At 42.1% G+C, this 12,586-nt stretch overlaps 1 protein-coding gene across 6 annotated transcripts in view; it reads right to left on the bottom strand.

Moving 5' to 3' along the window:
- The window catches only part of DIP2B (disco interacting protein 2 homolog B), a 234,618-nt gene that overhangs the window by 87,374 nt on the left and 134,658 nt on the right, over positions 1-12,586 (bottom strand). For all 6 annotated transcript variants that reach the window (XR_007135806.1, XM_047786602.1, XM_047786601.1 and 3 more), the window contains exon 4: positions 6,148-6,273. Coding sequence is in view for 5 of the 6 variants with exons in the window: in XM_047786602.1 (XP_047642558.1) it covers positions 6,148-6,273 (126 nt within the window). In the remaining variant the exon portion in view is untranslated. The remainder of the gene's footprint in view (positions 1-6,147; positions 6,274-12,586) is intronic.

Raw genomic sequence — 12,586 nt, 5'->3', positions numbered from 1 at the left:
AACTCGGGATCCAAGATGCCTCTGCAACCTACACCACAGCTCACAGAAACTCTGGATCCCCAACCCACTGAGCAAGGCCAGGTTTCGAACTCGCATCCTTGTGGATACTAGTCAGCTTTGTTTCCGCTGAGTCACAACAGGAACTCCCTCCAAATACTATTTTTCTAGGTAGTGTCCCACGTCTATGAAAAAAATTTCATGAAATGAATATTTACAATTAATACTGGGGTGAGAAGAAAGTTCTTTAAAAAAAAAACAAACTTACTGTCTACTTGAAAAGTTAGATCAAACATGCAGCAGATGACAGAGCTCCAAAATTACCAGAACGCATCTATTCGACAGTCTGGTGGAATAAAAGGCACTATGCCAAGTAATTTAGAGAAAAGAGAATAGCCTTTCAAAGTCAGACTGCTCTGAATTCCTATCTTAGCTCTGCCATTGACACAGCAGTCGGGCAAAGCAGTTCTTATGGGTCTCAATTCTACTGTTTGCTGCTGTTGTTCTTTTTCTATTGATTCTCTCTCAAGGTATTTTCTATTTCTGGATTGTTTGCTCACAAAATTCAGTGGATCTTTATCTGTAGGAATCCTAAATCCCTGGGTTGAGGTTGTATCCTTTCAGAAACCATTTGTGCCCCACGGTTATCATTAGCCTAGGACCACTTTCTAATGTTAGTTCTTACCAGGCAAGACACTGCTAAGAACTAACATTCTTGTACCTACTGATGACAAATTCTTAGGAAAGGTCCCTGCCCCCATTACTCCAAGGCCAGGCACCAGGGAAGGTTTTTTGACAAGGTCTTCTTGTGCCAGCAGGTTAATTTTTTTAGGTTCCCCCTTCTGCTAAAGATGTGAACCCCTCCAGAGATCTCAATTCCAGCTTCCAAATCTACATAAGGTCCAAGGCTTTCTTTTCTACCCCCGTAGTAACTAACATTTAGGCTCCTTGTTTACTGTCTCCCTCCCCCCAGGGCAGCCAAAGTCAGCCCCATCTCACTGCAACCCATTTTCAGTCATCATTTTCTCCCTCTCCTACTTCTGTATGTATTTAAAAGGAAGCTGATTATATCCTATCTAGAATGTTTAAAGAGAAATTTTCTTTCTCCTGTTTCTAGGAGAGAATTTTCAGTTTATTTAACTGACTACACAGCTAGAAACAGATGTCCAAGCAAGTTACTGAGCCTGTCTAAACCTGTTTTCTCATCTGTAAAATGGGACAGAGAATTGTTGAGAAAACAAATAATGAAAAAATATATGTTAAGCACTTAGCCCTTTGACTAGTATACAGAGGTACTCAAGAAATAGTAACCATGAAATTATTTTTACTGGCAAACCTTAAATTTCGCAATCACCTATTGAAATAAACAAATTCAACCTGATAGGGTGGATTTTTATTGTGCTTTGGCTTAAAGAATATTGAATACTAATCCTCCCAGTAATTATGGCGCATTGCTCATAACCCATACCAATTATGAAAGTATGTTAAAGATCCAAATCTATTAATTAGAGCACATTTACGGAGGTCTAATTTGCCATCTCTGTTAATTCTGTGGTTTCGAATAACATTAGAATATTTCAAGAAAACTCTCCAAGTTGGTAACTGACTAACACATGTTTTGGACTATAAACTCCCAGAAGGCCATAGCTATTACATTTGTTTGGAATAATAGATATAGGAATGCCTATTAAGTAAAAAAGGACTTCTCAAACATGATGCTTTAGTACAGTAAAAAAAAATCAAGAAACTTGACCCTGCCACATAATTGCTGTATAAGCTGGGGCAAATCACATAGTCACTATAAATCTGTTTGTTTCCTCATCTCTAAAGAAATCTGGATTTCCCACTTCATGGAGTAGAGAGTTATGAGGAACAAACAAGGAAGGCAGCCACTGGTATATATGAAAATCCTTTGCATACTATAATTCTATAAAGCATTGCTAAAGGTTAAAAGTATAACGCTATCTCAGTCTATTCATGGGCATCATTTTCACATACAGAAATAGAAAGAGGTAATTTCTCCTTGTCTGGCTCTATGAATTACTACTAAAGTCACTTTCAAGGGGAGCCCTGTGTGAGACAGACTTCTAAATTTTAAACCCTATTCTACACAAGCCAGTCAAAACAGCTTACTGTGCTTTGGGGTCATTATTTGGTCTATTTGGTCATCCTCATACCCTCAGGATGCAACGCAGGGCAAGTCCACACGGGTGCAGAAAAAGCTTAGCGGGGAAAAAATATACGCTGTAGTTTTTGCATTGTGTTTATCTGTATGAATGAGTAATAGCGTTACACAAAGAACCCCTACAAAGAAAGAGCTGAGGTAATTGCCTCATGACATTAGTCAATGATTTCAGCACATAAAGGGAATTGGATGGCAGTAATTCAAGCGGTCTAAAAGACTGAAAAAGGCCACAGGCACGAAAAGAACCAGAGAATGCTACCAACTTGGAGAATTTAAAATTTCCAATCCACACGACCAAAATCAGTGCACATGTCAATAAGCAAATTTCAGGTTGACTGACATTTTATTATTTGAGGATTTATGAACAAAAGACAAATTATTTCGCAGGCCAACTATTTACCATATTTTCCAGACTATATGGTACTGCGGATAAAGCTGAGATTTATGTCATAGTTTACTCCTTAAATCCTTTTTATTAAATCCCTCAAAAAACAGCTCTAAGTTCTCAACAATTCAGTAATTTTGACTGTTACATGCTGGGTGCCTCCCAGAGAAGCCGACTAGCAGTGCGCTCCAGCAGCACCCCAGAAACTAGGTCCATGTGGCACACCAGGTGCAGGGTAAGGGCCCTGACCAGAAGCAGGCTTTGGGATGTGTGTGTGGTGTGACCTCTGATAGTGCACAAAGGACAACATGATTAACATACTGTGAAATCTGAGGTTAATTGTGCCCTGTAAGAGGGGCACAACTTTTTAAGAAAGTCATAGCAAGGTCACTTTTACAATGGCCCAAGAAAACATTTTTTTCCCCTTTAATGGCCACACCTGTGGCATACGGAAGTTCCCAGGCTAGGAGTCCAATGGGAACTGCAGCTGCCAGCCTCTTATACCACAGCCACAGCTACACCTGATCCAAGCCACATCTGTGACCTACACTGCAGCTTGAGGCAACACTGGATCCTTAACCCAATGAGCAAGGCCAGGGATTGAACCCACATCCTCATGGACACTTGCTGGGTTCTTAATCTGCTCGGCTACAACAGGAACTCCCCAGGGCAGGGACTGAATCCAAGCTGCAGCTGTGACCTACAGCCATAGCCACAGTGATGCTGGATCCTTTAACCCACTGCACCAGGCTGGGGATTGAACCCGCACCTCTGCAGTGATCCAAGCTGGTGTAGCCAGATTCTTTTTTTTTTTTTTTTTGTCTTTTTGTCTTTTTGCCATTTCTTGGGCCACTCCTGCAACATATGGAGGTTGAATCGAAGCTGACCTATGCCAGAGCCACAGCAACTCGGGATCTGAGCCGTGTCTGCAACCTACACCACAGCTCACGGCAACGCTAGATCCTTAACCCACTGAGCAAGGCCAGGGATTGAACCCGCAACCTCATGGTTCCTAGTCGGATTCGTTAATTACTGAGCCAGGATGGGAACTCCTCAGATTCTTAACCCACTGTGCCACAGCAGGAACTCTGCCCTAGAACCTGGCTTTTAAAAATCAGCCTATAATTACAATAATTCATGCCAGTTCTCCTCTTCCTCTCCACCCCTTCAGCGCAAGGTAACAACCTACCATTCCTGGGTGAGGCTGTAACAGGTTCAGAGAAATAGTGCTGAAAGATTAAACTGCACTAGCCAACTCTCTAACAGGTGGCTCTCAGATGCTTGGAGAGAATGGAATCCAGATCCTATCTTGGGAACAGCAAGTTCCACCCCCTCAAATGAAAGGGGTTAATGGAAGCCTTATGATCACACTCCCTCACAGTGGAGCACACAAGCATGTGCGTAATTGTTGAACAAAAGCCTCAAGATCCAGCTCTAAGTGGGGGCCGAGTGAGAAATCACCATGTAGGGTGCTCTCAATGAGAGAGAATTCCTCTGCTATTTGACACCACTGACGTCCCTAAGAGCAAATTAATGTCTCTCACATACTACACAGAGACCCCACAACAGGAGATAAGTGAACAGGAAAACTTTTTCTTTCTTGCTTTTTAGGGCCACACTCACGGGCATGTGTAGGTTCTCAGGCTAAGGGTCTAATCAGAGCTACAGTTGCCGGCCTGCGCCAGAGCCACAGCAACGCCAGATCCTTAAGCCACTGAACAAGGCCAGGGATCGAACCCGCAACTTCATGGCTCCTGGTCGGATTTGTTTCCGCTGTGCCACGAGGGGAACTGTGCACAACTTTTTATTATTCAATAAATAAAGGTCTTAGGAGAAAGGATGGCATCTTTACAATCATGAAATTTTTAAAAGCACAGGTGACCAAGAAAATTATGCCACATCTTGAAGGCTGCAGCGAGAGTAGAACATGAATGTTTAGAGACAGAGAGGCCTGTGGAGAATTCCAAAGGACTCTGGTCCCATTCAGCTGTGGTGAAGAGCCTTGAGGTAGCGGGTGAACTCCCCTCAGGCAATCACTTTCTAAGGGGACAGAGGAGGCTTCCATGTCTTCTGAGCATTCTCAAGATCCTTTGCTGCACTCTCACATTTCACCCGAGGCCATGAGAGCAAAACTATTTACTGCGAAACAGAACAGCTCTGGAGAGGGCTGTCTCGAAGAGCTCCAAGTCACGCCGCTCCCTACCCTCTGCCATTTAGCACGGCTGAACCCGCAGCCGCGCTGCAGCAGAATCTGCCAGCAAGGAACGGCTACTAAACTGAGAGCCCCTTTGTCCACGAGGACCCAACTGGTGCTGGGCTAATGCGGAGGAAGGGAGGCCGTCCAAGATTCTGAATGAGTGGGCTGGAAGTATGCGCCGCTAGAGACACAAACTGTCTCATTGTGATGGGCTGCTAGAGGTATCCTGTGTTACGTTTTGAGAAACACTTGAAGCCACAGAGCTATTTCTCTTTCAAACATATTGACGCCACATATGTAAAGAAAAAAAGCACACACAGTTAATGAGCCCACAGCACACCCAAATGCTCTGAGAAGGTAGCCAAAAGCTAGGAGGAAACTATCACTAGAAACCTAGGCCAGGAACAGGATCAGTGTGAACAGCTCAACGTGATGCCTGTGAATCAGAGTCCAAGGGACAATGTCATCTTCCCAGGGATCTCCCCCCAAAGACATGGGAAGCCCCTTAGACCAACAGAAATGGTTTTCCCCGAAGATTTCATTACCAGTAACATGACAATAAAGAGGCACTGTGCTGAGGCTCTGAAATAGATTTATTACGTTTAGTCTTAGGGGCCTACATCGAGCTTTTGCCTAGGATTTCACCTAAAAAAACTTTTTAAGGTTTTGAAGATCTTTGGGAAAGAGTCTGAATAGACAACTTAAAAGTTGTTCCAGTTGCTCCTCAAATATGAAGTTATACCTCTTAAATTTACTTTAGTGGGAGGAAGCCTTCCAAGTCTGGAGGACGGGGATGGGACGCTTGGTTCCCACTGAACTCCTGATTCCACTATAAAAAGTAGATTCTTAAATATATATACATATACAAAATATATTAACATACACATAAACACATTTACACACATTTTTCAGATTATAACTTTGCACAATTACTCTTTTTATGACACAAACAAGTCTACATATTCCTATGACTGTTGCAGAGACAGCACCTGATTTGGGAGCATAAATCTCTTAAAGACCTATACGACTCCAAGTCATATTCTGGATGTCAACGAGAATAGCTATTTAATCAGAGAAGAATATTTTTTAGACCCTAAGCTTTGGCCTTTATTTATTTATGATTACATGAGTTTGGAGGTCACAGCAAAGAAATGCTGGAAATTCAGAAGGAAATTTTTTCAAAAATAGCTTTACTCCTATGGCCTCTTTTTGTGTGTTGTTTCTGATGGGACATTCAAGAGCTGCCACTTTCACTGTGTACTCTCATACACCTCTGATGACAAGGACAGAGTTCTGGTTCCTACCTCAGAAAAGAAAAAGCAGAACTCATTTCGGAAACATCAAAGTAGTAACTGTCAGAGAGAGCGCTTCTGATAAACCTACCAGGAGGTGTGCAGGCATCCGCAGGAGACTGGACAAATGTGGACCGCCTTTTGGTGGGCATGGGCAAAGCCATTTTCTGTTCTTTATGCTTTGCCAGTGCAGCTTGAACTGCTTCTGTGTGGATATCTGAAAGATTAAAAGTTTGCATGTATTAGCTCCTGGCTCTCAAAGTGTTTGTTTCTGTGAGCTAAACTATTACTGCCTCGATTGTTAAAAAGGGGTGTTTAGGTGACTTTTATCACTTGTATTGTAACAATGAAAAAATGAAAATGAAAAAGAGATAAAGGAAGTAGTCAAGGACAATTTACAGAGGAGAAAAATGCCTTAACAAGGCAGACAAGGAGCTGGTGGAGACGGGGTCGGGGATGGAGAGAGGGGAAGCGTCTACAGGCATCTGCACTGGGTGGGAATCCCAGCTCTGAAGGGAATGTGTGCCATGCAGGTGCCCAGAGGACACTCTCATTCTTCAAGCTTAGGATTTCTTAACTGGCTGAAAGGGAGTGAGAGCTTGGGGAGAGAGGGGTTGATTTTGAACTGGAAAATATAAGGCCTGGAGTTCCCCATCCTGGCTCAGCAGAAACACATCTAGCTAGTATCCATGAGGATGCAGGGTTGATCCCTGGCCTCGTTCAGCGGGTTAAGGATTCGGCATTGCTGCGAGCTGTGGTGTAGGTTGCAGATGTGGCTCAGATCTGAGTGCTGCTATGGCTGTGGTGTAGGCCAGCAACTATAGCTCCGATTTGACCCCTAGCCTGGGAACCTCCATATGCTGTGGGTGCAGCCCTAAAAAGACCAAAAAAAAAAAAAAAAAAAGAAAAAAAAAAAGGGCTGATGGTACTTGTTTGCCACTATGGATACAAAAGAATTCAGCCCTTCACTTGAATGTCTAGTAGGAACTGCAAAATTATCCAGACAACAGTTCCCATCACGGTGCATCAGAAACAAATCCGACTAGGAACCATGAGGTTTCGGGTTCAACCCCTGGCCTCACTCAGTGGGTTAAGGATCTGGCTTTGCCATGAGCTGTGATGTAGGTTGCAGACGCGGCTCAGATCTGCTGTTGCTGTGGCTGTGGCATAGGCCAGAGGCTACATCTCCAATTAGACCCCTACCCTGGGAACCTCCATATGCTGCGGGTGCAGACCTCGAAAGACAAAACAAACAAACAAAAATTATCCAGACAGAACTCTTGATTTTCCACTTCCATTCCCAAACTCACTCTGTACTTCTACAAAACAGGATCATACTATACATAGTTTTTTTGTATTGTGCATTGATTTAACTCTTAAAAAAATCCTACTGAGGTGGATAACATCTGAGGGGGGCTTCCTAGTTCACAAAGATTTCCCCTTCTCAAAGAACAGGCCCAATCTACACATGTGAATGATCTTTAAAAGCCTGTCTTTTGTAAGAGCTGGACCAATCAGTTCCTTTCTTGGGGGAAATTTAAACTCTGAATCAAGAAACCGAAGTTCCTAGAAGTTCCCACTGTGGCACAGGGGGTTAAGAAGCTGACTGCATTCCCAGAGCTCTCTCTCCTTTCCTAGGGACTTCTCAGCTGTTCCTTTCCTTCTAAAACCTACCCCAGCCATTTAAAACCGACTGAGCTGTTCTGTTTCAGGTAACCCCAAAACCTTCAATAATATAACTGGAAACATCTTTCTGTGTAAAATGCAGGCTGACAGCATAATTTTAAAGGGCTATGTAGTATTCCACTATGAATGTGCCATGATTTATTTAAACAATGTTTCCAAATTTTGCCACATTCATACAACTGCCTGCAATAAGAATAATTCAGAATTTTCACTTTAGCATGCAAGTCTAATCCTATTTATTTAAGGATTAATTCCAACTCAGATATGTTTCCTAAGAACAAGGATATTTTCTTATATAATATCCACAGTACATTGATCAAAATCCAGAAATTCAAAAATTGATACAAACTATTATCTAACCCACAACCAATCCTCCAAATCAGCCACTGTCCCAGTAATGTCCTTTACAGTGCCCCCCCTTTCCCTGATCTGGGACACAATGTAGAATCACACAGTACTTTTAGTTGTTATGTCTCTTTATCATCCTATAATCTGGAACAGTTTCTCAACCTTTATCTTCCAATACCTTGTCATTTTTGTATAGACTAATTATACTGTCAAATTTTGGTTTGTTGCTATCTCCTCTGAATCAGATTCAGGTTTTGCATTTTGGCAGGAATACCAACCATAGAAGTAATATATTATCTTGAAACAAGATGTCAGGATGCATCTGCCTTGCTACTGGTAATAGTGATTTTGATTATTTGGTTAAGACGCTGTCTGCTAAAAAGTTTCTACTCCTTCCTTTGTCTAGTTAACACATAATTTACAGATGAATACTTTTCAGCCTATACAAATGTTATACACTTCATTCGACCTTCACCCAGTAGTTTTAGCATCCACTGATGCTTGTTGCCTGAATCAATTATTATTATAATGGTACTTATTAGTTGGTATTCTCTTATCAAAAAAAGCTTTCCTTTCTCCACCATTTATTTATATTCGGACCTATCAATCTCATTTTATTCCATGACTATTCTGCTACTATCATTACTTATTTTGATGCTCATATATCCCAGCTTTGGCCATCAGGAGACCCTACAAACTACCTTTGATGTCCTTTCGATATATTCTGGTCTTTTTTTTTTTTTGTCTTTTTGCTTTTTCTAGGGCCGCTCCCGCAGCATATGGAGGTTCCCAGGTAGGGGTCTAATTGAAGCTGTAGCCGCCAGCCTACACCAGAGCCACAGCAACTCGGGGGCGTCGGTGACCTACACCACAGCTCACAGCAACGCCAGATCCCCGACCCACTGAGCAAGGCCGGGGTTCAAACCCGCAACCTCATGGTTGCTAGTCAGATTCGCTAACCACTGAGCCAGGATGGGAACTCCTATTCTGGTCATTTTGAACATTCTTTGTCTCCTGGTACAAGATGATCCATGCGCATCTGGTATGCTCCTTGCTCCAGCACTGGAATTACACACATTTCTCCAAGGAGCTCTGGGTCCTCTTAGTGAAGAATGGTATTTAGAAACCAAAGATCCTAGAACTAGGAGTGCTCGGTGTCATTGGGGTATCTTTCTTCTAAGTGCTTTCAGTGGATAAAGAAATATAAACATAAAAAAACGCACACATATATATCTACATCTATTTTCATCTATATTAAAAACTATGAGTTCACATTAATATCTCCAATTCCAATTCAACACCACAGAATTCATTCCAATATTCCCCTTTTCCGTTTGTAAACTCCCTTCTTTAACAGTAAAAAAAAAAAAAACCTGGCTCAACAGTATAATCAATATATTTTACTCATTCACTCAATCCCACAATACACAGAAAGTAGTTTTAAAATTCCTGGAGTTCCCATCATGGTTCAGTAGAAACAAATTTGACTAGTGTCCATGAGGATGCATGTTCAATCCTTCATTTTTAGTTTTAATTTAAAAATATTTGGGTTAGTTCTCACCCCTTCCACCTTTGACAGTTGTATTATTTTACTGAGTAATACAGTTAGGTTCATTTGTTTTTCTTTGATTCCTAGAGGTCCTTTCCCAAGTTGCGGATTAAACACTATGTGACACAAAAAGAAATACATATTTTATCTCTGCCTGGGTTCTTGACACTGAGATCCTAAAACCCTTGTAATTTCCTGAGCCACAGGAGTGTCTTTTACTTTAATGAGGCAAATCGTGGTGGGGGCTGGTTACCACAAAGTCCGTGATTAGAAGTTTAGAACTTGTGGAGCTCCCCCTGTGGTGTTATGGGATTGGTGGTGTCTTTGGTGCACTGGGACACGGGTTCAATCCCCAGCCTGGCACAATGGATTAAGGAGCCAGTATTGCCACAGCTACAGCTTCGGTCGTCATGGCTTGGATATGATCCCTGGCCCAGGAGATACATGTGCCGTGGGGAGGCCAAAAAGGGAAGAAGAAAAAAAAAAAAGAAGTTTAGAACTTGCAGCCCCACCCTCCATCCTCTGGGGAGAGGAAAGAGATACAGGATTGAGCTAATCACCAATGGCCAATGATTTAATCAAGCACACCTAGGTAATGGAGTCTCCACAAAAAAACTCTACGGTAAGAGGTTTAGAGGAGTTCCTGCTATGGCACAGGGGGTTAAGGATTCAGTGTTGTCTCTGCAGAGGAGCAGGTTTGATCCCTGGCCTAGGAACTTCCATGTGCTGTGGGTACAGCCAAAAAAGAAAAAATAAATAAATAAAGGGGGAGTTCCCTTTGTGGTTCAGTGGTTAATGAACCTGATTAGGATCCATGAGGATGTGGATTCAATCCCTGGCCTCACTTAGTGGGTTAAGGATCTAATGTTGCCATGAGCTGCAGTGTACATGGGTCACAGATGTGGCTTGGACCCTGTGGTGTTATGGCTGTGGCATAGGCTGGCAGCAGCTCCAATTCGACCCCTAGGCTGGGAACTTGCATATGCCCCAAGTGGGGCCCTAAAAAACAAGCAAAAAAGTTAAATAAATAAAATAAATAAAATAAGCAGTTTGGAGAGCTACTAGGTCGGTGAACACATCCACATGCCAGCAGGGAGGTGCACCCTAAGCTCCACAGGGACAGAAGCTCTTAGGTTTGGGACCCTTCTGGACTTTGCTCTATGTACCTCTTCATCTGGCTGATCATTTGTACCCTTCATAATAAACTGCTAATGAGCAGTATGTATTCAGTAGAAACTGTACTTCAAAATTGAGTTATCTTTTCCTGGTGACGATATTCTCTCATGATGCTAGCCAGTGGCAGCAAGCTACAGCTCCCAGTCAGCCATATGATCACAGAGGTAAATAGGTGATACACTTACAACCGCTCTGTAACCACACAGACATTCCATTTACCCACTGTTTGCTGGTGTAAGGTTCCGAGCACATCCAAGGCAGCTCAGTCTAAGCTATGATGTTCAGTAGGTTAGGTATATTTAATGCATTTCAACTCATAATATTTTCAACTTCCAGTGGATTTAATGGGATGTAACCCCATCATAATGGGTCAAAGAAAATCTGCATTTGTGATTGGCATTCAAAGGTAAGAGCATTCTCGCGGAATGAGCTGTGGGGCCTGCACTAACTTCCGAGTAGGTAATGTCAGAATTAAATTAAATTATAAGGATATCTAGGTGGTATCTGCAAAGAACTCGGGAATGGCTTGGTGTGGAAAACCCACACAGTTATCAGGAATAGTGTGAGTAAAGATATAGTTTTCCATTCACTAACATGGTTCTAAAAGTCAAAACTATACCAAGGTAAACTTAAAGATGTGTCACTACCCCCCAACAACCACCTCTACCCCAATCCTATCCACTCTCTTATAGGTCACCAATCTCTCTCTTTTTAAAAAAATTTTTTTTGGTCTTTTTTAGGGCTGCACCCTCAACATACGGAGGTTCCCAGGCTAGGAGTTGAATCAGAGCTACAGCTGCCATCCTACACCACAGCCACAGCAATGCAGGATCTGAACTACATCTGCGACCTACACCAAAGCTCACAGCAATGCTGGATCCTTAACCCACTGAGCAAGGCCAGGGATCGAACCTGCATCCTCATGGCTGCTGGCCAGATTTGTTTCTGATGAGCCACGATAGGAACTCCATCAATTTCTTTATTAATTTATCCTGCCCATATTTCTTTTTGCAAAAAATAACCAGATACCACACTGTTCTAATTATAGAGTTTTTAGAGTATGTTTTAACATCTAGTAGGTATAATCACTCTTGTTTTCTTTCTCAGTGTTGCTTAGCTATTCTTTAGTGTTTGATTTTCCAAATGAACATCAAAAATACATTTCCTATGGAGTTCCCATCGTGGCTTAGTGGTTAACGAATCCGACTAGAAACCATGAGGTTGCAGGTTTGATCCCTGGACTCACTCAGTGGGTTAAGGATCCAGCATTGCCGTGAGCTGTGGTGTGGGTCGCAGTCTCGGCTTGGATCTCGCGTTGCTGTGGCTCTGGCATGGGCCTGAGGCTACAACTCTGATTTGACCCCTAGCCTGGGAACCTCTACATGCTGCGGGAGCAACCCTAAAAAGACAAAAAAAAAAAAAAAGAATAAAAGTCATTAAGAACAATTGATGTAAAACTTTAAATATTTTATCCAGGGATATCACTTTAAAAACTATCTTTTACAAACCTGGTATAAAATAAATAAGCCATGGGATGTACTGTACAGTATGGTGACTATAGTTAATAATACTCTACTATACATTTGAAAGCTGCTAAGGGAGTAAATCTTAAAAGTCCTCATCACAAGAAAAAAAATTTTCTTGTAACTATGAAAGGTGACTGATGCTAATGAGACCTTGTGATCACTTCACAATATATGCAAATATTGAATCATTATGCTGTGTACTTGAGACTAAAGTAATGTTATGTCATCACACCTCAAATTTTTTT

This window comes from Phacochoerus africanus, chromosome 7, assembly GCF_016906955.1.
Source record: "Phacochoerus africanus isolate WHEZ1 chromosome 7, ROS_Pafr_v1, whole genome shotgun sequence".
Classification (NCBI taxonomy): domain Eukaryota; kingdom Metazoa; phylum Chordata; class Mammalia; order Artiodactyla; family Suidae; genus Phacochoerus; species Phacochoerus africanus.
Note: the sequence above shows the minus strand (reverse complement) of the source record. Positions and strands in the feature narration are given on the sequence as shown.